General features: G+C 45.4%; 2 protein-coding genes across 2 annotated transcripts in view; one reads left to right on the top strand and one right to left on the bottom strand.

Moving 5' to 3' along the window:
* The window catches only part of LOC117373688 (troponin C, skeletal muscle), a 277,430-nt gene that overhangs the window by 248,393 nt on the left and 7,604 nt on the right, over positions 1-21,433 (bottom strand). The gene's annotated exons all lie outside the window — the stretch shown is intronic.
* LOC117373794 (kelch domain-containing protein 8B-like) overlaps positions 18,318-21,433 on the top strand; it is a 79,586-nt gene continuing 76,470 nt past the window's right edge. Inside the window, exon 1 of the mRNA XM_033969900.2 lies at positions 18,318-18,711. Coding sequence (XP_033825791.1) covers positions 18,318-18,711 — 394 coding nt within the window. The remainder of the gene's footprint in view (positions 18,712-21,433) is intronic.

Genomic DNA, 21,433 nt, shown 5'->3' with positions numbered 1-21,433 from the left:
ATCCACACACAGCTACTGCTATTGCTACTACCTCAACTACTGCTACTGGTACTACTGCTACGGCACAGATTGACAGGCTCTCCATCTGTCAGTCTGCCCCAGGATTGCTGTGGCTATGGTACTATTCTAATCCACTGAAAAAGTGTGAAGTAAGTGAATAGATACTGTACAGTGACCTCATGCTGGGGACGTTCTGCATGTATGTCTTTGACAGAATGTTCATATTAACCCGCTCTACATGATCCTGGGGTTTTTATTTCACTATTGTGTCTGTAAATCAAAATATGAACATTTATACCAGACAAATCACGCGCCTTCTTTCCCCGAGGTCGCTTCCACTAGTATCAGCAACAGGTTTGATTGACAGCGTTGCTAAGTGCCCGGGAGGGAGCGTTACCTTTGGTTGCTATGATACTCGTGGTTGGAATTCCAAATATGGAACTCTGCTACAAATTCACCTCTATTTATAGTATTTCTTAGTGTCTCTTGTGTCTGAGCTGTGACAGAAAAGTACTGCTCCAAATGCCTGGTATATATGAGCTATAATAGAAAAAACACTGGCAACAGTGAAGTTGCCCGGGGTGATAAGAGCCTTGTTAAAGTCCACTGCTCCAGACGCCCGGGGTGATAAGAGCCTTGTTAAAGTCCACTGTTCCAAACGCCCTGGATGATAGTAAAGCCTTGTTAAAGTCCACTGTTCCAAACGCCCGGGGTGATAAGAGCCTTGTTAAAGTCCACTGTTCCAAACGCCCGGGGTGATAGTAAAGCCTTGTTAAAGTCCACTGTTCCAAACGCCCGGGGTGATAAGAGCCTTGTTAAAGTCCACTGTTCCAAACGCCCGGGGTGATAGTAAAGCCTTGTTAAAGTCCACTGTTCCAAACGCCCGGGGTGATAGTAAAGCCTTGTTAAATTTCAGTGTTCCAAATGCCTGGGGTGATAGTAAAGCCTTGTTAAATTTCAGTGTTCCAAATGCCCGGGGTGATAGTAAAGCCTTGTTAAATTTCAGTGTTCCAAACGCCCAGGGTGATAGTAAAGCCTTGTTAAAGTCCACTGTTCCAAACGCCCAGGGTGATAGTAAAGCCTTGTTAAATTCCAGTGTTCCAAACGCCCGGGGCACAGATGCTTTTCTCTGGTCTCTTGGTGACACTTGTCAGTGACACGTCTCTGATGATCTCACAGGCTGAAGTTAAATCTGGCGCAGCTGACCTCTGACCTCTGAGGTCGTGTCCCCCTGTCTCCCACCGCGCGCACATGAAGCTAAGAACCACCTGCCTCTTTCCTCCTCTCCCTTTCTCCTCTCCTCTGTCCTTCAGTCTCTTCAGCACCATGTTTTTCCATCTTTTTTCTTATCTTTTGAATGGGGAAAAGTCCTCACAAAATTGTTCAAATTAGGATGGAATCATTTGCCTGAAACCCAGCAACTGATACTTTGCTGTTGATGCCGGTTGGTAACTGGAGGCAGTGCTCTGTCTGTAGTTCCATTATTTAAGTTGGCTTTATTTTTTATCTCTAACTTATCTAAAGTACACCAGGTGAGTGATTTGTGCTGTTAAAAAGTCCCTCTCAAATAATATTACAGTCACAAGCTAGCTGGCATTAGCATTGGCATTCGCCTTCAGTTTTTCAGTGAGTCACTCTCACCTTTATGTGTAAAATCAAACTCCTAAACAGGACAATGAATGCTCTGTGACTTTTCAGACTATTTTAAAACCTTTTTACCTGTGCTAATGTATGTATTGTGTCTCCATGGTAACTGCTGAACATTCCGCCATAGACATATTTGTAGAACACCCGCTGCGTGATGCCACTGCACAGTTTGAGTGTTCTGCTCATAAATGAGATACGCCCATGTTCTAGAATATGATGACGTCATAATCTCAGATGGAGGGCGGGGCCTGTCCACGCATCCAGAATGAGGAAAACTTAGGACAGTTGCCATAGCGATTAATGATGTAAAACAAAATCCTATATGTTTTGAATGGGGAAAAGTCCTCAAAATGTCACGTATAGCAGAAGGCTGAGCGTCAGTGTGGGAGAGTCAGAGTTTTAAAGAAATCTCCAAACTTCTGCTCCTCAAACGTAGAGCCTCAGGATGAAACACAGATACAGCAAGGACTGTTTTAAAATGATCCAAACTGAACTAAACTCATTTCTCCTCCACAATAATCCCACACTCTTTAACTCTCTCTCTCTCTGACCCATATTCTCTCCATCTCTGTCTTTTCTCTGGTTGGCTGTTTGTTGTTCTGGCTCTCCTCACATCTCCTCACATCTCATCCTCTTCCTCCTCTGCTTGTCTCACATCTCCTCTTCCTCTCGTTTCCTCCTCTTTCTGCTCCTCCTCCTCTCATCACACTTTTACTGGTCCTCCTCCACCTTCTCCTCCTGTCATGTTCATGGGTCTTTCTCCTCCTCCTCTCCCTCTCCTCCTCCTCCTCCTCCTCTTTTCCCACTCTAAATAAAGTTGGCTGATTTTGAATTTGAATACTGGCCGTGGGGAGTGTTTTGTTCTCATTTGTGGCTCTCTCTCTTCCTCTCTCCTCTCTGTCACCCCTCCACCTCCTCTTGCCTCTCTCTCCTCCTCCTCCTCCTCCTCCTCTCCCCTCTCCTCCTCTTCCTCTCTGCCGCGGGGAGTGTTTTGTGATGGTGTTTATGATGTGTCCTCGACTCACTGCGGCTAATCTCGATTTTACAGTGTTCATAAAAATATATATGTGTAAACTTAGCTCTGTTATCTTTGTACTGTTCACAAGACTTGGCAGTTGAATCCCAGATAGAGCAGGACTAGTAAAGCTGTTGTTGTGTCCTGGGGCAAGACACTTCGTACAAGTTGAGGTAAAGTTAACAACAATAGTATGTCACTTTTCAGAGTAACTCAAAGATGTTTTACAGATTTGGACTTTAAACAAGGACAAGATGAACGTGAGGTTCTGAGAGTCTCTTTGACTCTTTTTGATTTTCAACAAAAAAGTGAGAGTGACTAACTGAAAAACTCTTGGCTAATGCTAATGCTAGCTTGTGACTGTAATGTTATTGGAGAGGGATTTGAGGGAGAGGGACATGTTTAACAGCACAAACCAGCTCACCTGGTGTAGTTCAGATAAATCAGCTCTTTGTGTTCAGATTGTGTTCAAACAAAACTCAGATTAACAAACTTCAGACAGAGCAGTGCCTAGAGTTAGCATCACACCCCAAGAGAATGTGGATGATGTCAGCTGCAAAGAATCAGTTGAGAGGTCGAGTCTAGCTGGAGGATTTGCCTTATGGTGCCCACACAAACACAAGGAGAACACGCAAACTCCACCCAGACACAAGGAGAACATGCAAACTCCACCCAGACACAAGGAGAACATGCAAACTCCACCCAGACACAAGGAGAACATGCAAACTCCACCCAGACACAGACTTCACGCTGCACAGGTGTTGAATCAGGGACATTGTGGTTGTGTGGCGAGTGCTTAACCTGACACTGACTTTGCCTCATGTTTGTGTCTTTAATCCTTTAAACTCTCCTTGTTTCTCCTCATTGAGCTCCTGGAGGAACAACTATTTCCTTGTCTCCTCTTTCCTAGTCTCCTCTTTCCTTGTCTCCTCATCTCCTCTTTCCTTGGCTCCTCCTCTCCTTGTCTCTTCTCTCCTAATCTCCTCTTTCCTCGTCTCCTCCCTCCTCATCTCCTAGTCTCCTCGTCTATGCCTCTCTTCTTTCCTTGTCTCCTCCTATCCTCTCTCCTTGTCTCCTCTCTCCTAATCTCCTCTTTCCTCGTCTCCTCCCTCCTCATCTCCTAGTCTCCTCGTCTACTCCTCTCTTCTTTCCTTGTCTCCTCCTCTCCTCTCTCCTTGTGTCCTCTTTCCTTGTCTCCTCTCTCCTCATCTCCTCTTTCCTCGTCTCCTCCCTCCTCATCTCCTCATCTCGACATCTTATCTACTGTTCTCTTTTTTCCTTGTTTCCTCCTTCTTCATCTCCTCTTTCCTCATCTCTTCTTTCCTCAGCTCCTCCCTCCTCCTCTCCTTGCCTTCTCTTTCCTCGTCTCCTCCTCTCCTCCTCTCCTCCTTCCTAGTTTCCTCCTCTCCTCTTTCCTCAACTCCTCTTCTGTCTTGTCGGCTCCTTCTCTCCTCATGTCCTCTTTCCTCGTCTCCTCCCTCCTCTTTCCTCATCTCCTCCCTCCTTCTCTCCTCTCTCTCCTTTCTCACTCTCCCTTCTCTCTTTTCTTTATCTCTCCCTCTCTCTCTTCCTGTGTTTATATACCTCCTCCTAATTTCCCAGAACATCTCTCTATTTAAGGAAGAACGCTTGGCTGGAGGGAGGAGAGGAGAGAGGGAAAGATGGAGAGAAAACACAGGGAGGTGGGGTTTGGAAAGTCCCCATTTGACCCTGAGAGAAACAGATTGAGGGAGGGACAGGAGAAGGAGGGAAGAAGGAGAGAGGTGGAAAGAGAGAGAGGGAGAGAGAGACTGAAGAGGAGCGAGCAGAAGAAAGTGAGAGACTGAAATAAAGGAGAATGATAGAGGGAGGAGGGGAAAGTGAGGGAAAGATAGGGAGACAGGAGACAAGAGACACAGACAGAGTTAGAGAGAAAGGAGTCCTGTTATAGTCCTGGTTTAGTCCTGGTTTAGTCCTGGTTTAGTCCTGGTTTAGTCCTGGTTTAGTCCTGGTTTAGTCCTGGTTTAGTCCTGGTTTAGTCCTGGTTTAGTCCTGGTTTAGTCCTGGTTTAGTTGTAGAAAGTGAGATATAGTTTTAGGAGAGAGGTGAGGGGGAAGAGGGAGACAAAAGGGAGGGGCAGAGTAGAGGGAGAGAAAAAAGTAGAGGAGGCAGTAGAGGAGGCAAAGTAAAATATTGAAAAAGAGAGGGGGAAAGAGAGATGGAGTTCTATATGGAAAGTTATTCGTATATATTTGTATAAAAACAAATGTACATTTATATATTTATGTATATTTCTACATATACACATTTCTTTGGAGGTGGACAGGCTCATTCTGTTGTTTCTTTATTGAAGTGAATTCATAAAGACATTTGTGCTACAAATATTTTGTCCTCTAAGACTTTCTGTTCTATCTCTCCTCTCTTTATCTCTCTTCTATCTCTCCTCTCTCTTTCTCTCTTCTATCTCTCCTTTCTCTATCTCTCCTCTCTCTATCTCTGTTCTGTCCCTGTCTCTCCTCCCTCTGCTCCTTCTCTTTTTTAAACTAGTTTTTTTCACTGGAGGCCATTTTCAGAAAATATAATGTTTCTCCTCTCCTCCTTCTCACCTCCTATTGACTCTGTTCCTCCTCTCCTCCCTCTCTCTTGCTGTTCACTCAAGAGCAGGTTTAATACCACACTGTGGAACATTCCAGATGAAGTTAAAATGTCTGCATGGAGAATAGCAGGTGGTGCACCCCTCACTATAAAGTTACACGGTGCAGCTCTAGTTAGTGGTCTCATGTAGTCTAATTGTCCTGGTTCAGTCCTGGTTCAGTCCTGGTTCAGTCCTGGTTCAGTCCTGGTTCAGTCCTGGTTTACACATTAGACTGATGTGTAACTCTGCTGGATTCGTGCTAACACCTCAGTGATCCATGCGAGAGTGAAATCTGCACCCTCTAACCCTCTGACCTTTGACCTGACCCTTAGCATTAGCGTGTTAGCTCATAGATCCATGGCTTATATTAATCTGCTCCATAAGGACGTTACATAAACGAGGAGCAGGAGCACTTTCACTCGCAGATTTCATGCTCACTGTTTGAGTGGAACAGTGGAGCAGTGGGCTCAATGTTTGCCCTGTACTCAGAGGGTTGCTGGTTCAGATGAGTGTATGCTGCTGTTGTGTCCTTTGGCAACACTTCACCCAAACAGAAGTGTCCGGGTCAGATTATCTTTGGTCATGAGATTATTAAATGAATAAGGCTTTGGGGAGGGTCCTTAAGCCCAAGAACTGTATGACAGCACAAGTCTGAAGGAGGAGGAGAGGAGGAGAGAGTGAGGAGGAGGAGAAGAAAAGAGAGAGGAGGAGCAGAGGTGGAGAGAGAGAGAAGAGGGGACGTCTGTATGACAACACAAGTCTGAAGGAGGAGGAGAGATGGAAGGAGAGAGAGAAGGGGGAGAACTGTACAACAACACAAATCTGAAGGAGAAGGAGGTGAGGGGAGAGTGAAAGGAGAGAGAGGAAGAGGAGAGCGAGCGTGAGAGAGAGCATGAGGAGGAGGAGCCCGAGGAGGAGAGGTGGAGAGAGAGAGAGAAGAACTGTACGACAACACAAATCTGAACTACAGGCATGCTATAGGAGAGAGGAGGAGAGGAAAAGAGAGGAGGCTAGAACTGTATGAAAACATAGGTCTGAAGGAGGAGGAGGAGAAAGTGAGAATGGAGAGGAGGAGAGAAAGAGGAGGAGAGAGGAGCAGGTGACTCTTTACATCTGACACTGATTCAGAATGTGCTGCAGACAGAAGAGAGAGGAGAAGGAGAGAGAGGAGGTGAGAGGTTAAGCTCAGTGTGAGGGAAAAGTGTGACTAATGAACAACACGACAGAGACCTGAGAAGAGAGAGAGAAGAGAGGAAGAGAGGAAAAAAGTATAAAAGTATAAATGGAGAGACTGAGAAAGAAGAGGGACAGGGGGAGGAGGAGGGAGAGAGAGGGAGCAGAGGGAGAGGAGGGTTAGAGAGCTATACATTGATGACATCATTGTATCTGATCACATTTTTCTTTTAGATAAACGACAGAAGCTGTAGATGAAGGTGTGAAAGACTCATCTGTTTCTTTTTGCCATTGAGTCAAAAGTTTGAAAAATGAAAAGATGTTTTATCTCTTTATTTCTCTCCATCACCTCTGAGCCTTATCTCCCCCACCTCCTCCTCTCTCCTCTGACTGATGGCTCTACTCTCCACCTCTTCTTTCTCAGTCTTTCTCTCTCTCTCTCTCTTCTCGCTCTCTTCATTTCTTCTCTTTCTCCCTCCTCTCTCTCTGCTCTTCTCTGGTCATCTTTCTCTCTCCCTCTCTCCTCCTGATTTGTTCTCCTACCCCCCTTCCCTCTCCCCTCTCTCACCTCTGTTACTGTTTTCAGTTTCTCTCTCCTTCTCTCTTGCCCCCCTCCTCTCTCTCCTTTCCCCCTCCCCTCTCTCATCTGTCTTTTTTTACCCCCCCCCCACTTTGTCTCCTGTCTGTTTTCTGTCTCCTCCTCTCTCCTGCTCTCGCCCTCTCTTCTCTCCCCTGTCTGTTTTCTCTTTCTCTCCACTTTCTCTCCTGTCTCTCTCTTCCTTCCCTCCTCCTCTCTCCTCCTCTCACCCCTCCCTCTCTTTCTCTCTCTCCTGTCTCTGTTTTCTGTCTCTTCTCCCTTCCTCTCCTCCTCTCTCCTCTCCCCCTTCTCTTTCTCTCTTGTCTCTGTTTTCTGTCTCTTCTCCCTTCCTCTCCTCCTCCCTCCTCTCCCCCTCCCTTTTTCTCTCCTGTCTCTGTTTTCTCTCTCTCTCCTCCCTCCCTCTCCTCCTCTCTCCCTCTCTTTCTTTCCTGTCTGTTTTTCTTCCATGGTTCTATTTCTGTTCTTCTCAGACTCATGCTTTCTCTGGTTTCCGTTCTTGTTGTTTACAGTCGTTTTCTTGGGTTTAGATTTATTCACTTCTTGTTCTCTCGTTCCTGCAGCGTCTCTGTATAATCCTCTGACTCTGATGAAGGTTGATGGTTTGAGCCCCTCTAGCACCTGTAAACTGTTGTTGTGTCTTTGGGCCAAACACTGCCCTGCTCCCTGTTTTTTATGAGGCAAATTCTAACACTGATATTTCATTAACGACAAAAATAGTGTGTTTTGGTTCAAGACCGTTGTCCAGTCAGAAAACAGAATGATCCTCACATGACTCTCATTTGTGTTGTCAGTTCCAAAGCTGAAATCCAGTTGTTTTAAACCTAAAATGTCTCTCTGATCTGAATGGTCACTGCCTAAACCCCAGCACCTGCAGCCAGTCAGGACTCAGTGAAGTCTGTCCATAAACTGAGACTGAGACACACCTGTATGTGTCTCAATCTGCAGGTCAAGGCTCTGGACACACAGAGGTCAGAGGTCAGGTGGGACAATGGGAGCTCCTGTCCATGGGGTATTTTTGTTTGGCTTCAGAAAGTTTGAGATTTGTGAATAATCTGAATTCTGTTGTTTTGCAAATGTGGGTTAAACCACTGCACGAACACACAAACATAGACGCACACTCACGCACACACTCGCACACAAACACAGACGCACACTCACGCACACACTCGCACAAATGCACACAGACACACAGACAAGCGCCCACACACAGACAGACAGAATTAAATAGAGATTAAAGCGTTTAAGCTCCATTAAACACTCGACTGTGTGGGTCAGGGCTCGTAATGATGATGTCACACCGAGGGGAGCAGCTGATTGGACGTTTGACCCTCAAGGCACCAGTCTGCTGAAGCTCTGATAGAGAGAAAGGGAGAGAGGAGGGTGAGAAAGAGCTGGAAAGGGATGGAGAGAGGGAGCGGAAGGGAGGGGTAAGAGAAAGACATGAGTGGAAAGGGGGAGGAGAAGGGATCAGAGAGAGAGAGAGAGAAAATGAGATTAAAAAGTTAGAGAGAAGAGGAATAGAAAGATGGAAAGAGGGGAGAGAGATTTTTTAAAACAGTGGCTCTTCCATAGAGTTCTTTAGGCCCTGCCCTCCGTCTTATGACATCACTTTTATAATGAATAAATGAAGTGATGTTATGTAAGAACAGATGGAGACAGAACCTCGGACTCCAGACGAGGGACATTTTATTAAAAAATAAATGTTATTTTTCTGACAAACATTGAGATTAGATTTGAGATTTCTGTTTTAATAAAAGGATTCTGCTCAAAGCTCATATTTCAAACAAAATAGCTGAAATCTAAACCAACAGATAGGGCATCTGACACACTGGGAGGGCATCTGACACACTGGGAGGGCATCTGACACACTGCAGATGTTGTTTGTGGAAGTGATGGGTCTTACAGTTTTTGTGATTTGCTGGTTTCTCTGTACAAACTGCAGCATTTTAAGACTGAAGATGTGAGAACTGAACATTACAAAACTGTGATTTAGACCCAGATTAAACCATTTCCCCTCCTTCTTGCTCTACTGTCTGGTTCCATCCCTCTCTCAGTCCCTCTCTTATTTCCCCTTCTCTGTCTTTCCTCTCCCCATCTCTACTTCTCCTCTCTGGTTCTACCACCCTACCCCATGCTTCCATCCCTCTGTCTTTTCTCTCCCTCCCCCTCTCCCTCCTTCCCTCTCTTTTCTTCTCCTCCCCTCTCTCTCATTCCATGCATCCATCTATGTTTTCTCTCTCTCTTCCCCCTCTCCCTCTTCCATGCCTCTTTTCTGCCCCCCCCACATTCCATCTATTTTCCCTCCTCTCCTCATTCCCTCGTTCCATGTCTCTTTCTCTCTCTCCCTCTCTTCCTCCTCGTTCTCTCATTTCATGCCTCTCCCTCTCTCTTGTTCTCTTGTTCTCTTGTTCCATGCCTCTCTCCCTTCCCCTCATTCCCTCATTCCATGCCTCTCTTTCTCTCCCTCCTTCCATGCCTCTCCCTTGTTCCTTTGTTCCATGTCTCTCTCTCCCTCCCCTTTGTTTCCTCGTTCTCTCGTTCTCTCATTCCATGCCTCTCTTTCTCTCCCTCTCTCACTTGTTCTCTTGTTCCATACCTCTCTCCGTTCCTCTCATTCCCTCGTTTCATGTCTCTCTCTTTCTCTCCCTTGTTCCTTTGTTCCACGCCTCTCTCCCTCCATCCCTCCCTCGTTCAATGTCTCTCTCCCTCTATCCCTCCCTCGTTCAATGGCCATCTCTTTCTCTCCCTCGTTCAATGGCTATCTCTTTCTCTCCCTCATTCCATGTCTCTCTCTTTCTCTCCCTCTCTTTCTCTCTCTCATTCCCTTGTTCTCTTGTTCCCTCAGTCCATGCCTCTCCCTTTCTCCCTCTCCTCCCTTGTTCCCTCGGTCCATGCCTCTCCCTTCTCCCTCTTCTCCCTCGTTCCCTCAGTCCATGCCTCTCCCTCTCTCCCTCTCCTCCCTCGTTCCCTCAGTCCATGCCTCTCCCTTTCTCCCTCTCCTCCCTTGTTCCCTCGGTCCATGCCTCTCCCTTCTCCCTCTTCTCCCTCGTTCCCTCAGTCCATGCCTCTCCCTCTCTCCCTCTCTCCCTCTCCTCCCTCGTTCCCTCTGTACATGCCTCTCCTCTCTCTCCCTCTCCTCCCTCGTTCCCTCAGTCCATGCCTCTCCTCTCTCTCCCTCTCCTCCCTCGTTCCCTCAGTCCATGCCTCTCCTCTCTCTCCCTCTCCTCCCTCGTTCCCTCAGTCCATGCCTAACCATCTTGACAGTCTCATTATTTATTCATTGCTGTTTAAATCTTTCTTTTCACACTTGTGTCCGTCGTCATCACTCGTTCTTTTGTCGTTTTATAAAAATCGTTTATGGATTTGGTTTGAGCCCAGAGCCTCAAACATCTGCAGTGCCCTTTAGACGTTTTAGGCTCAACAAAAATAAAAAATAGAAAAAATTATATGAAAAAGACAAATTTCAGGATTTTAATGTCACAGCTGTGAGTTTAATGGTTTCCTGCTTTAATCCTGCTTTAGTCCTGCTTTAGACCTGCTTTAGACCTGCTTTAGACCTGCTTTAGACCTGCTTTAGACCTGCTTTAGTCCTGCTTTAGACCTGCTTTAGACCTGCTTTAGACCTGCTTTAGTCCTAGTTTAGTCCTGCTTTAGACCTAGTTTAGTCCTGCTTTAGACCTGCTTTAGTCCTGCTTTAGTCCTGCTTTAGTCCTGCTTTAGTCCTGATTTAGACCTGCTTTAGACCTGCTTTAGACCTGCTTTAGTCCTGCTTTAGTCCTGCTTTAGACCTGCTTTAGACCTGCTTTAGACCTGATTTAGACCTGCTTTAGTCCTGATTTAGACCTGCTTTAGACCTGCTTTAGACCTGCTTTAGTCCTGCTTTAGTCCTGCTTTAGTCCTGCTTTAGTCCTGCTTTAGTCCTGCTTTAGACCTGCTTTAGACCTGATTTAGACCTGCTTTAGACCTGATTTAGACCTGCTTTAGACCTGCTTTAGACCTGATTTAGACCTGCTTTAGACCTGCTTTAGACCTGCTTTAGTCCTGCTTTAGTCCTAGTTTAGTCCTGCTTTAGTCCTGCTTTAGTCTTAGTTTAGTCCTGCTTTAGTCCTGCTTTAGTCCTGCTTTAGACCTGCTTTAGTCCTGCTTTAGTCCTGCTTTAGTCCTTGTTTAGTCCTGCTTTAGACCTGCTTTAGTCCTGCTTTAGACCTGCTTTAGTCCTGCTTTAGTCCTAGTTTAGTCCTGCTTTAGTCCTGCTTTAGTCCTAGTTTAGTCCTGCTTTAGTCCTAGTTTAGTCCTGCTTTAGTCCTGCTTTAGTCCTAGTTCAGTCCTAGTTTAGTCCTAGTTTAGTCCTGCTTCAGTCCTACTTTAGTCCTGCTTTAGTCCTGCTTTAGTCCTAGTTTAGTCCTGCTTTAGTCCTGCTTTAGACCTGCTTTAGACCTGATTTAGTCCTGCTTCAGTCCTACTTTAGTCCTGCTTTAGTCCTGCTTTAGTCCTAGTTTAGTCCTGCTTTAGACCTGCTTTAGTCCTGCTTTAGTCCTGCTTTAGTCCTGCTTTAGTCCTAGTTTAGTCCTGCTTTAGTCCTAGTTTAGTCCTGCTTTAGTCCTAGTTTAGTCCTGCTTTAGTCCTGCTTTAGACCTGCTTTAGACCTGCTTTAGTCCTGCTTTAGTCCTGACTCAGTCCTGACTCAGTCCTGGCTCAGTCCTGGTTTAGTCCTGCTTTAATCCTGCTTTAGTCCTGCTTTAGACCTGCTTTAGACCTGCTTTAGACCTGCTTTAGACCTGCTTTAGACCTGCTTTAGTCCTGCTTTAGACCTGCTTTAGACCTGCTTTAGACCTGCTTTAGACCTGCTTTAGACCTGCTTTAGTCCTGCTTTAGTCCTGCTTTAGTCCTGCTTTAGTCCTGATTTAGACCTGCTTTAGACCTGCTTTAGACCTGCTTTAGTCCTGCTTTAGTCCTGCTTTAGACCTGCTTTAGACCTGCTTTAGACCTGATTTAGACCTGCTTTAGTCCTGATTTAGACCTGCTTTAGACCTGCTTTAGACCTGCTTTAGTCCTGCTTTAGTCCTGCTTTAGTCCTGCTTTAGTCCTGCTTTAGACCTGCTTTAGACCTGATTTAGACCTGCTTTAGACCTGATTTAGACCTGCTTTAGACCTGCTTTAGACCTGATTTAGACCTGCTTTAGACCTGCTTTAGACCTGCTTTAGTCCTGCTTTAGTCCTAGTTTAGTCCTGCTTTAGTCCTGCTTTAGTCTTAGTTTAGTCCTGCTTTAGTCCTGCTTTAGTCCTGCTTTAGACCTGCTTTAGTCCTGCTTTAGTCCTGCTTTAGTCCTTGTTTAGTCCTGCTTTAGACCTGCTTTAGTCCTGCTTTAGACCTGCTTTAGTCCTGCTTTAGTCCTAGTTTAGTCCTGCTTTAGTCCTGCTTTAGTCCTAGTTTAGTCCTGCTTTAGTCCTAGTTTAGTCCTGCTTTAGTCCTGCTTTAGTCCTAGTTCAGTCCTAGTTTAGTCCTAGTTTAGTCCTGCTTCAGTCCTACTTTAGTCCTGCTTTAGTCCTGCTTTAGTCCTAGTTTAGTCCTGCTTTAGACCTGCTTTAGTCCTGCTTTAGTCCTGCTTTAGTCCTGCTTTAGTCCTAGTTTAGTCCTGCTTTAGTCCTAGTTTAGTCCTGCTTTAGTCCTAGTTTAGTCCTGCTTTAGTCCTGCTTTAGACCTGCTTTAGACCTGCTTTAGTCCTGCTTTAGTCCTGACTCAGTCCTGACTCAGTCCTGGCTCAGTCCTGGTTTAGTCCTGGTTTAGACCTGCTTTAGTCCTGCTTTAGTCCTGCTTTAGTCCTGCTTTAGTCCTGCTTTAGTCCTGCTTTAGTCCTAGTTTAGTCCTGCTTTAGTCCTAGTTTAGTCCTGCTTTAGTCCTGCTTTAGACCTGCTTTAGACCTGCTTTAGTCCTGCTTTAGTCCTGGCTCAGTCCTGGCTCAGTCCTGGTTTAGTCCTGGTTTAGTCCTATAGACCTGGATTAGTTGAGTTCTGATTTATGCTGCATTCATGTGCTTCTCGGGATTTTAATGTCACAGAAATACCAGGTGAAGTCAGGCAGGTTACCTTCAACAGCCTCGGTCCTGATTGGTTCTTTGGTTGCTATGATACTTGCAGCGTGAATTCCAAATATGGACCTGTGCTCCAAATGTGCCTCAATAACTGCTCTCGCCTCGATGAGCTTCATTTGACTGGAGCTGAACACTGTGGGTGACGTCACACTCAGCTCACACCTCATTTCACCTCAGTCACATCGTTTCAAACATTTGTTTATAATAATTTAATATAATATAAAACTTTCTTTTTGAAGCTGTAACACACATGTGAAGTACAAGTACACACGATACACAAGAACATTAGCGTTATATTCAGCAGACTGTCAGAGCTCATCATGTCAAAGCTCACACCACACGCCTCAGCTGTTAGCGAGTCGTGTTAGTGTGTGCCTTAGTGCGTGCCTTAGTGTGTCCCTTGGTGAGTCCCTTAGCATGTCTCTTAGCGTGTGCTATAGCATGTGGTTAGCATGTTAGCGACGCGGTGTCCCCTGGGGAGTCTATGTGCTAACACCATGCAGTCGAATGAACACGGCTCAAAGCTCAAAGAGGAACAAATGTTTTATGTAACTCATCTGACACACGGGGAGGGCATCTGACACACGGGGAGGGCACCTGACACACGGGGAGGGCACCTGACACACGGGGAGGGCATCTGACACACAGGGAGGGCATCTGACACACAGGGACAGTCTGGGAGAGCCTCTGACACACAGGGATACAGGCTGATGGGAGGGCATCTGACACATCTGACCCATTTTTGTGATCCCCAGCTCAGCAAATTATTTGACATTTGAACCATCCTTGTAATAAGTTTTGTCCTGTGTGTACAGTGCAGTTGCCATAGTAACCGATATAATGACATCTTTAGCGTTAGCGTTAGCTTCCTGATGGGTCTGCCCTCAGGTGTGCCATGCTCTTCTACAGTATAGAAATGGAGCATGTGTATTAGCATGTGTATTAGCATGTTTCTTGGCGTGTTCATTACCATCTCTTTAAGTGTGTGTATTAGCATATGTGTTAGCGTGTGTTAGCATATGTATTATCTAAAATAATTTCAAATCAAACTCATGATAAAAGAGCCACATCTGATCTGAAAGCACTTCTCCAGATGTTCTACCCTTCCGTCCATTATTCACTCGCTCAGTCTGAAGTGAGGGACTCTCTTCTGCTCACAGCCTGAACATGTGCCACTGTGAGAATCTGCTGTTCGATGAGTTCATTTAATAAATTGGTTTAGTTTGTTGACCAGATGTTTGGGGAACTCTGACTCTGACCAAACACTAACGATCCTGGGATGATCAGATTTTTGGAACAGGATTCAGGACAAGAGCTGGAATTCTGGGATAGTCAAACATTTTGTATCAGTCTGGTCCATTAGACTGTATGAAGAAGTGGACTAAGTGAGTGCGACATCACCCACTGTGTTTGGGTCCAAATGAAGCTCAAAGCAAGTATCATAGCAACCAAAGAGCCAATCTGGAGCGAGGCTGTTGAAGGTAGCGCCCCTTCCCGCCCACACCGCTAGTTTAGCATGGAGCGGGTGACACAGAGAGAGGGGAGGAGGCGGGGCTGTGTGAGGAGCGCTACTTTTGTAAATAGTGTGGAAAATCTCGCCGTGCCGTACAGTTTTGGGTGATTTTTTGATTGCTCAGGTGCAGGTTTTGTCACTGAAACCTTGCAACCCTGGCTCAGTGACGTAACAGGCGTCATGTCCTTAAGTGAAACCAGTCATTATCCCCCTCTCTCCCTCTCTCTCTCCCTCTCTCCATACCCAGAGCTAATCATCGTTCTGTGTTTGTGTCCAGACATAATCTCCTCAGCATAACAAGCTGTGGTGACCTTTATTGACCTCTAGAGGCCCTCGTCTCTGTGTGACCTTAACGAGATGGCCGCCCGCTTGTTCTATTGATTTTTACAGTGATTGTGTCATTACAACGAAAGCGACAAGTGCCTGGAAGAAGAGCAGGTCAACAGAGAGAGAGAGAGGCGGAGCCAGTAATGTGTATAATGAGATGAGGGGGTATTTGACTTTTATGGGGTATTAAAGAGGAGGTATTTTATTTCTATGAGGTATTAACTGTAAAACATAACATATTTAAATCACCATGTTTCCTTTTATTTTTAACTCTCCAAATACAACTTCAGAGGCTCAATGAGAAGAAACGACTAGAACATGGATAAAGATCTGAACACAACAGATTGAATCAGACCTGAATGATTTTACTTGAGTAAAGTACTGTACAGAGTGACAGTACTGTTACATGAATAAAAGTCGTAGTTCCTTTTCCCCCTGTGAGTATAAAGTGGAGTTTTATGTAACAATATGAAATTATCTGAACATTTGAGTTTCCCTCAGATGATTTAGCTGATGTTGTTGATTTCCTTTGGCTCAGTTTTGTTCACTTTTGTTGAGTTTTAAACACCAGCCTCAGTGAGTTTTGTTTTGTTTCTGCTTTTGGAGTTGATTCCAGAGGGATTTACATAACAGGTTAGCATCAGGACATTTAGCCACTGCTTTAGCCTCAATGCTAAAGGACTAAACCAGGACTAAACCAGGACTAAACCAGGACTGAACCGGGACTGAACCGGGACTGAACCAAGACTGAACCAGGACTAGAACAGGACTAAACCAGGACTGAACCAGGACTGAACCAGGACTGAACCAGGACTGAACCAGGACTGAACCAGGACTGAACCAGGACTGAACCAGGACTGAACCAGGACTGAACCAGGACTGAACCAGGACTGAACCAGGACTGAACCAGGACTGAACCAGGACTAAAACAGGACTAAACCAGGACTAAACCAGGACTAGAACAGGACTAGAACAGGACTAGAACAGGACTAGAACAGGACTAGAACAGGACTAAACCATGACTAAACCAGAACTAGACCAGGACTAGACCAGGACTAAACCAGGACCAAAAAAGCTGTATTGCAGTATTCATGGAGGTTTATTCCTAGTTTAGTCCTGGTTTAGTCTTGGTTTAGTTCTTGTTTAGATCTGATTTAGTCCTGCTTTAGCTCAAGTTTAGTACTGGTTTAGTGTCAGATGCCCTCCCTGCCTCTCTCTGTCAGATGTTTTGTTCTTGGACATGCTTGCGGCTTTAATGTTTTTCTTGTTGTTTCTTGTCGTTTCTTGTCTTTTCTCGTCGTTTCGTGTTGTGTCTTGACGTTTCTTGACGTTTATTGTCATCTCTTTTCGTTTCTTGGTGTTTCTCGTGTCGTATTTGTTTCCTGTTTGACCTCCATCTTGTTTCTGACGCCTCGGGGCTCAAGTCTTCACAGTTTTTCTAAGACCAATCTCAGAAAGAATGACAAAGAGGAGGAAAAACAGAGGGAGGGCAAGAAGACAAGGGAAGGATGAATAAAACATAGAGACAGGAGGAGAGAGAGAGGGAGACAGGGAGAGAGGGGGAGACAAGGTGAAAGAGGAGAGAGAGGGAGACAGAGTGAGGGGAGTGGAGAGAGAAAGAGAGAAACCAAGAAGAGGGAGAGAATGCAACAGAAGGGAGAGTGAAAGAGAGAGCGAGGGAGGGAAGGAGACAGGATAGAAAAAGAGAGAGAGGAGATAGAGAGAGAAGGAGATGGGATATAGAGAAACGGGGACGAGGCGGATGTAGTAGGTGAAAAAGAGGAAGAGGGGGGATGAGAGAGAATAAGAGAGAAGGGAGGAAGAGGCAAAAGAAAAAGAGTGAGAAGGAGAAAATAGATGGAGATTTAGAAGACAGGGAAAAGGATGAATAAAACATAGAGGAGAGGAGAGGAGGGATGGCTATATTACGCTCTTGGCATTTCTGTCATGTTTCTCATTTCAGTCTCTTTCTCTCGCCTCCCCTCTCTTTCCTGCAGTATTCTCTTTCCCTCCCCCTCTCCACCCTTCTCCCTCCATCTCTCCCTCTCTCTCTCTGTCTCTCTCTCTTTCTCCCTCTCCCCCCCTTCTCTGTTGTGTTTTTCTCTCAGACAGATGCAGCCTCTGTGTGTGAATCATGATCAGTTTGTTCTTTCGTTTTTTTTAGTTTCATTCTCAAACACAAAGCTCAAATCTGATGCTTCTCCTTTACACGGTGTCACAGGCTGAGCAGCACTCTCGCCTCACAACCAGAGGGCTCCTGGTCCAGTTAGACCAGAGACACTGAAGGATGGGTCAAATGCAGAGGAAAATGCCCTTACTAGAATGTTCCAGAGTGTGGCATTAACGTCATTCATCTTACATTTATTCTATTACAGGTGTTTTTATGTATGAAAACTAGCTTGACCAACACGCCTGTCCACAGATCTGACCTGTAACTTAACTTTGTGGCGCTAGCTGCTTGTCTCCATGGAGATGGAATGAAACAAAACACAACTCCAGGTCTGTTTGTGATGAGGGTCAGAGGTCAGAGAAAAGTGTGATTATAGACCTTTAATACGACACATGTGAACCAGAGCTTTACCTTCACTTATCTCTCTCCCTCTCTCTGTTTTTCAGGCTCTCCTCCGTCTTTTAGTCTTCAGGGACAAAAGCGCATGAATAAGGCACCGGACCAGAGAAGAACAGAGAGAGAGAGACATATCTGATGGAGGAGTGTTGACCTGTCCTCTCTCACCTCCTCCCGCTCGCTCTTGCCTTTCGGATCATTAGGAACAAACCAAACTCTGTCCGTTTCTGGAGCTGGGACATGGATTTTACAAAGTGGAGTTTTAGTCGAGCATTTTTTTGTGAAGAAATATAAAATTTTCATCGCGATTTTTGACTTAAGGAACAAACACGAGTCAAATCCCATGTTCTTTTTACTCACAGTTTGACAAATCACCAAAATAATGTGAGCGGCTTTACCTAAACTTAAAACAATATCCCCAAGTTTTTTAGGCAATCTCCTGTCTTCAGTGAGAGCTAAATGTGCCAGATGCCCTCCCCGTGTGTCTGATGTCCTCACTGTGTCTCCAATGGGGTCTTATTCTGTGTAAAAGCTGCTAACCCTGTAGTTTCCCTCTTGGCCCCGCCCCCTCCTCTACTGTGATATTACCTAAGGCTTGGCTCCTCCCCTCACGTGACATCATCAGGACTAAGCCTTGGCCCCTCCCCTCACGTGACATCATCAGGACTAAGGCTTGGCCCCTCCCCTCACGTGACATCATCAGGACTAAGGCTTGGCCCCTGCCCTTGCGGCACCCTGTGATGCTCCGCCCCCTGGCCCCGCCCCCACAGACATGCCGGTCCCCGAGATGGCGGTGAGCCCGGTGAAGTGCCTGTCGTGGTCGTCCCTCCCCCCGATGTCGCAGCGGCGTGTGTACTGTGCGGCGGTGCGGCTGCAGGGGGCGCTCTACGTGCTGGGCGGCTGCGGGGAGGGGGGGGTCCCTCTGGACGCTGTGGAGGTGCTGGACGTCGGGCATCAGAGCTGGACCTCACTGCCCGCCCTGCCCACGGCGAGGGCGGGGGCGTCGGCCGTGGTCACACAGGGGGGGCAGGTCATGGTGCTCGGGGGGATGGATCGACAGCAGACGCCGCTCGCCTCCGTGGAAGTTTACCATCCAGACGAAGGGAAGTGGGAACGCCGAGCCGGGCTGGGACAACCCGCCATGGGGGTGACGGCCATCGAGAGAGGTAAGAGTTTACTTCAACGAAAAACATTTAATTATAATTTAAATGAGTTGGACTTTATATTAATCGAGTTTGAGCTGTTATTTACCAGTCAAACTATTTAAAGATCCAGTGTGACCATAGTCTGTATAAAGAAGTGAGTATGACGTTACCCACAGCGACTAGTCTGGAGCCAAGTCCCATATTTGGAATTCCAACCACGAGTATCATAGCAACCAAAGAGCCAATCGAGAGCGAGACTGTTAAAGGTAACGGCCCTTCCCTCCCGCACCACTGGTTTAGCAGGGAGCGGACGCTTAGCAACACTGTCAATAAACCCTGTTGCTAATGCGAGCAGGAGTGACCTCAGGGAAAGAAGGCGTCTGATTTGTCTGTTATTATTGTTCATATCTTGATTTACAGACATAAGAGTGAAATAAAAACCCCAGGATCATGTAGAGCAGGTTAAATATGAACATTTAAGACCAAAATGATGAGTCTGACAGCAGCAGTTACAGAGAGAGGGGATACAGTTTTTACAGAGAAAGTGAATTGGAGCCAGAGCCGATGGAGCTGGAAGTGCACTCATGATCACTTCCTGTTTGTAACGTGGGAACTATCAGCTGAGTGATGTCCATTTACATACAGTCTATGTTCTGATAGAAGATACAGATTACAGTTCACTCTCATTAAATCAAACAGAACCTGAAACAGTCTGAGCTGAAACACAGAAAATAACTGGGGAGTAATTAAGAGAAAAAAGTAAAACAAATGCTAACGGCTAGTAAACACTGTGTCGCTATGGTGACAGACACTAGCTCTTTTGGTTGGAAAAGCGCTGGCACAGCACAGAACCAGCGCCTCGGTGGAAAAGATTATGTAACTTTTGTCTCCATAACGACACTAACGCTCAGCCTCAATCCAGTCAAAACTTTATTTACACATTTTATGAACGAGAGTTTCCAAAGCAGAGAAGGTTTCAGAGTAAAACAGAGTAAAACATCACATTTACATCATATCTCCACGGTGACGACCTGGTAACATCACCAGGACAAGTAACAGGTCAGATCTGTGGAGAGGCAAACTCATTCACCATATGTATATTTTTAAAGGAATAAGAACAACTGTAATTGGATAAAATCATGACAGATACACAAGTAAATAGATAGATCAGAAAAGTACATAGTGCAATTTAATTGGTCTCATGACATTTCTGAATAATTGAAATAAACATCAGATATGTCCCCATGGGTGAGTGTGACCAATCACCTGCAGGAGGATGAGGTCATCAGGTCGTCATAGTGACGGATACAGCTCAGATCAGGATTTTTATAAATTCAAGTCTTTTTTATGGTGGTTTTTAATTATTTATTGATTTGGAGAGCAGCTTTTTGCACTTGAACTTAAAGATACAACTGCTGTTTTATTGAAATGTTAAAGAGTCCATATGACTCTATTCTCTGGCCTCCGTTTTAATGTTTCCTCATCACAAACAGACCTGGAGTTATGTTTAGTTTCATTCACACATGTTTAACACAAACCCTGTATATTTAGGCTGAGTTCTTCTCTCAAACAGAAAACACTGTGATGTTATGTGGAAGTGCTCCACTGTGTTTTTAAACTCCACACACCTTCACTAGAATCATTTGTATCATTTCAGAGCTGGAATTTCCAATTTCTACTGAACTAAAGGTAAAAGGAGCTGTTAACTTGAAGACTACCACTTCATGACATCACAAGGTGGATCAGAGCATTTTGAGCTTTGGAGATGTAGACAGACTAATAATAAAGTGTTACTCAAACATGTGTGAATGAAACAAAACACAACTCCAGGTCTGTTTTTGAGGAGGGAACAGTATTAGAAGATGGATTGTGTGACATAGGAGCTTTATGTCTTTAAAATCCATATTGTTGTTATTTTTATTGAAAAGTTGCCTGGGATTTTAGCTGGCTGTCTTTTCACAAACGCTGCGCTTTCAGCTGTTTTGGAGACTTCATTTTGAGTAATAAATGTTTTAACATCTGTCACAAAATGGCCGCTTTGAAAATGGTTCATTAGTTGTTGTTTTTATTGGGTTTTTGCATCTGCTGCTGGTGCTGTGTGGGTTGGTTAATTAGAGCTCCTCTTTAATGGCGTCTTAATTAATTCTTTCTAAAATATCATTCTGTCATTTGCCTGTAGTTTATAATGGCGTCTGTAAAAGGCCTGTCCCCGTTTGTCCCTGTGTGTTTATAATGGCGTTTGTAAAAGGCCTGTCCCCGTTTGTCTCTGTGTTTATAATGGCGTCTGTAAAAGGCCTGTCCCCGTTTGTCCCTGTGTGTTTATAATGGCGTCTGTAAAAGGCCTGTCCCCGTTTGTCCCTGTGTGTTTATAATGGCGTCTGTAAAAGGCCTGTCCCCGTTTGTCTCTGTGTTTATAATGGCGTCTGTAAAAGGCCTGTCCCCGTTTGTCCCTGTGTGTTTATAATGGCGTTTGTAAAAGGCCTGTCCCCGTTTGTCTCTGTGTTTATAATGGCGTCTGTAAAAGGCCTGTCCCCGTTTGTCCCTGTGTGTTTATAATGGCGTCTGTAAAAGGCCTGTCCCCGTTTGTCCCTGTGTGTTTATAATGGCGTCTGTAAAAGGCCTGTCCCCGTTTGTCTCTGTGTTTATAATGGCGTCTGTAAAAGGCCTGTCCCTGTTTGTCCCTGTGTGTTTATAATGCCGTCTGTAAAAGGCCTGTCCCCGTTTGTCCCTGTGTGTTTATAAT

This window comes from Periophthalmus magnuspinnatus, chromosome 7 (assembly GCF_009829125.3).
Source record: "Periophthalmus magnuspinnatus isolate fPerMag1 chromosome 7, fPerMag1.2.pri, whole genome shotgun sequence".
Lineage (NCBI taxonomy): Eukaryota > Metazoa > Chordata > Actinopteri > Gobiiformes > Gobiidae > Periophthalmus > Periophthalmus magnuspinnatus.
The sequence above is the reverse complement of the archived record's forward strand: the minus strand, read 5'-3'. Positions and strand labels throughout refer to the sequence as shown.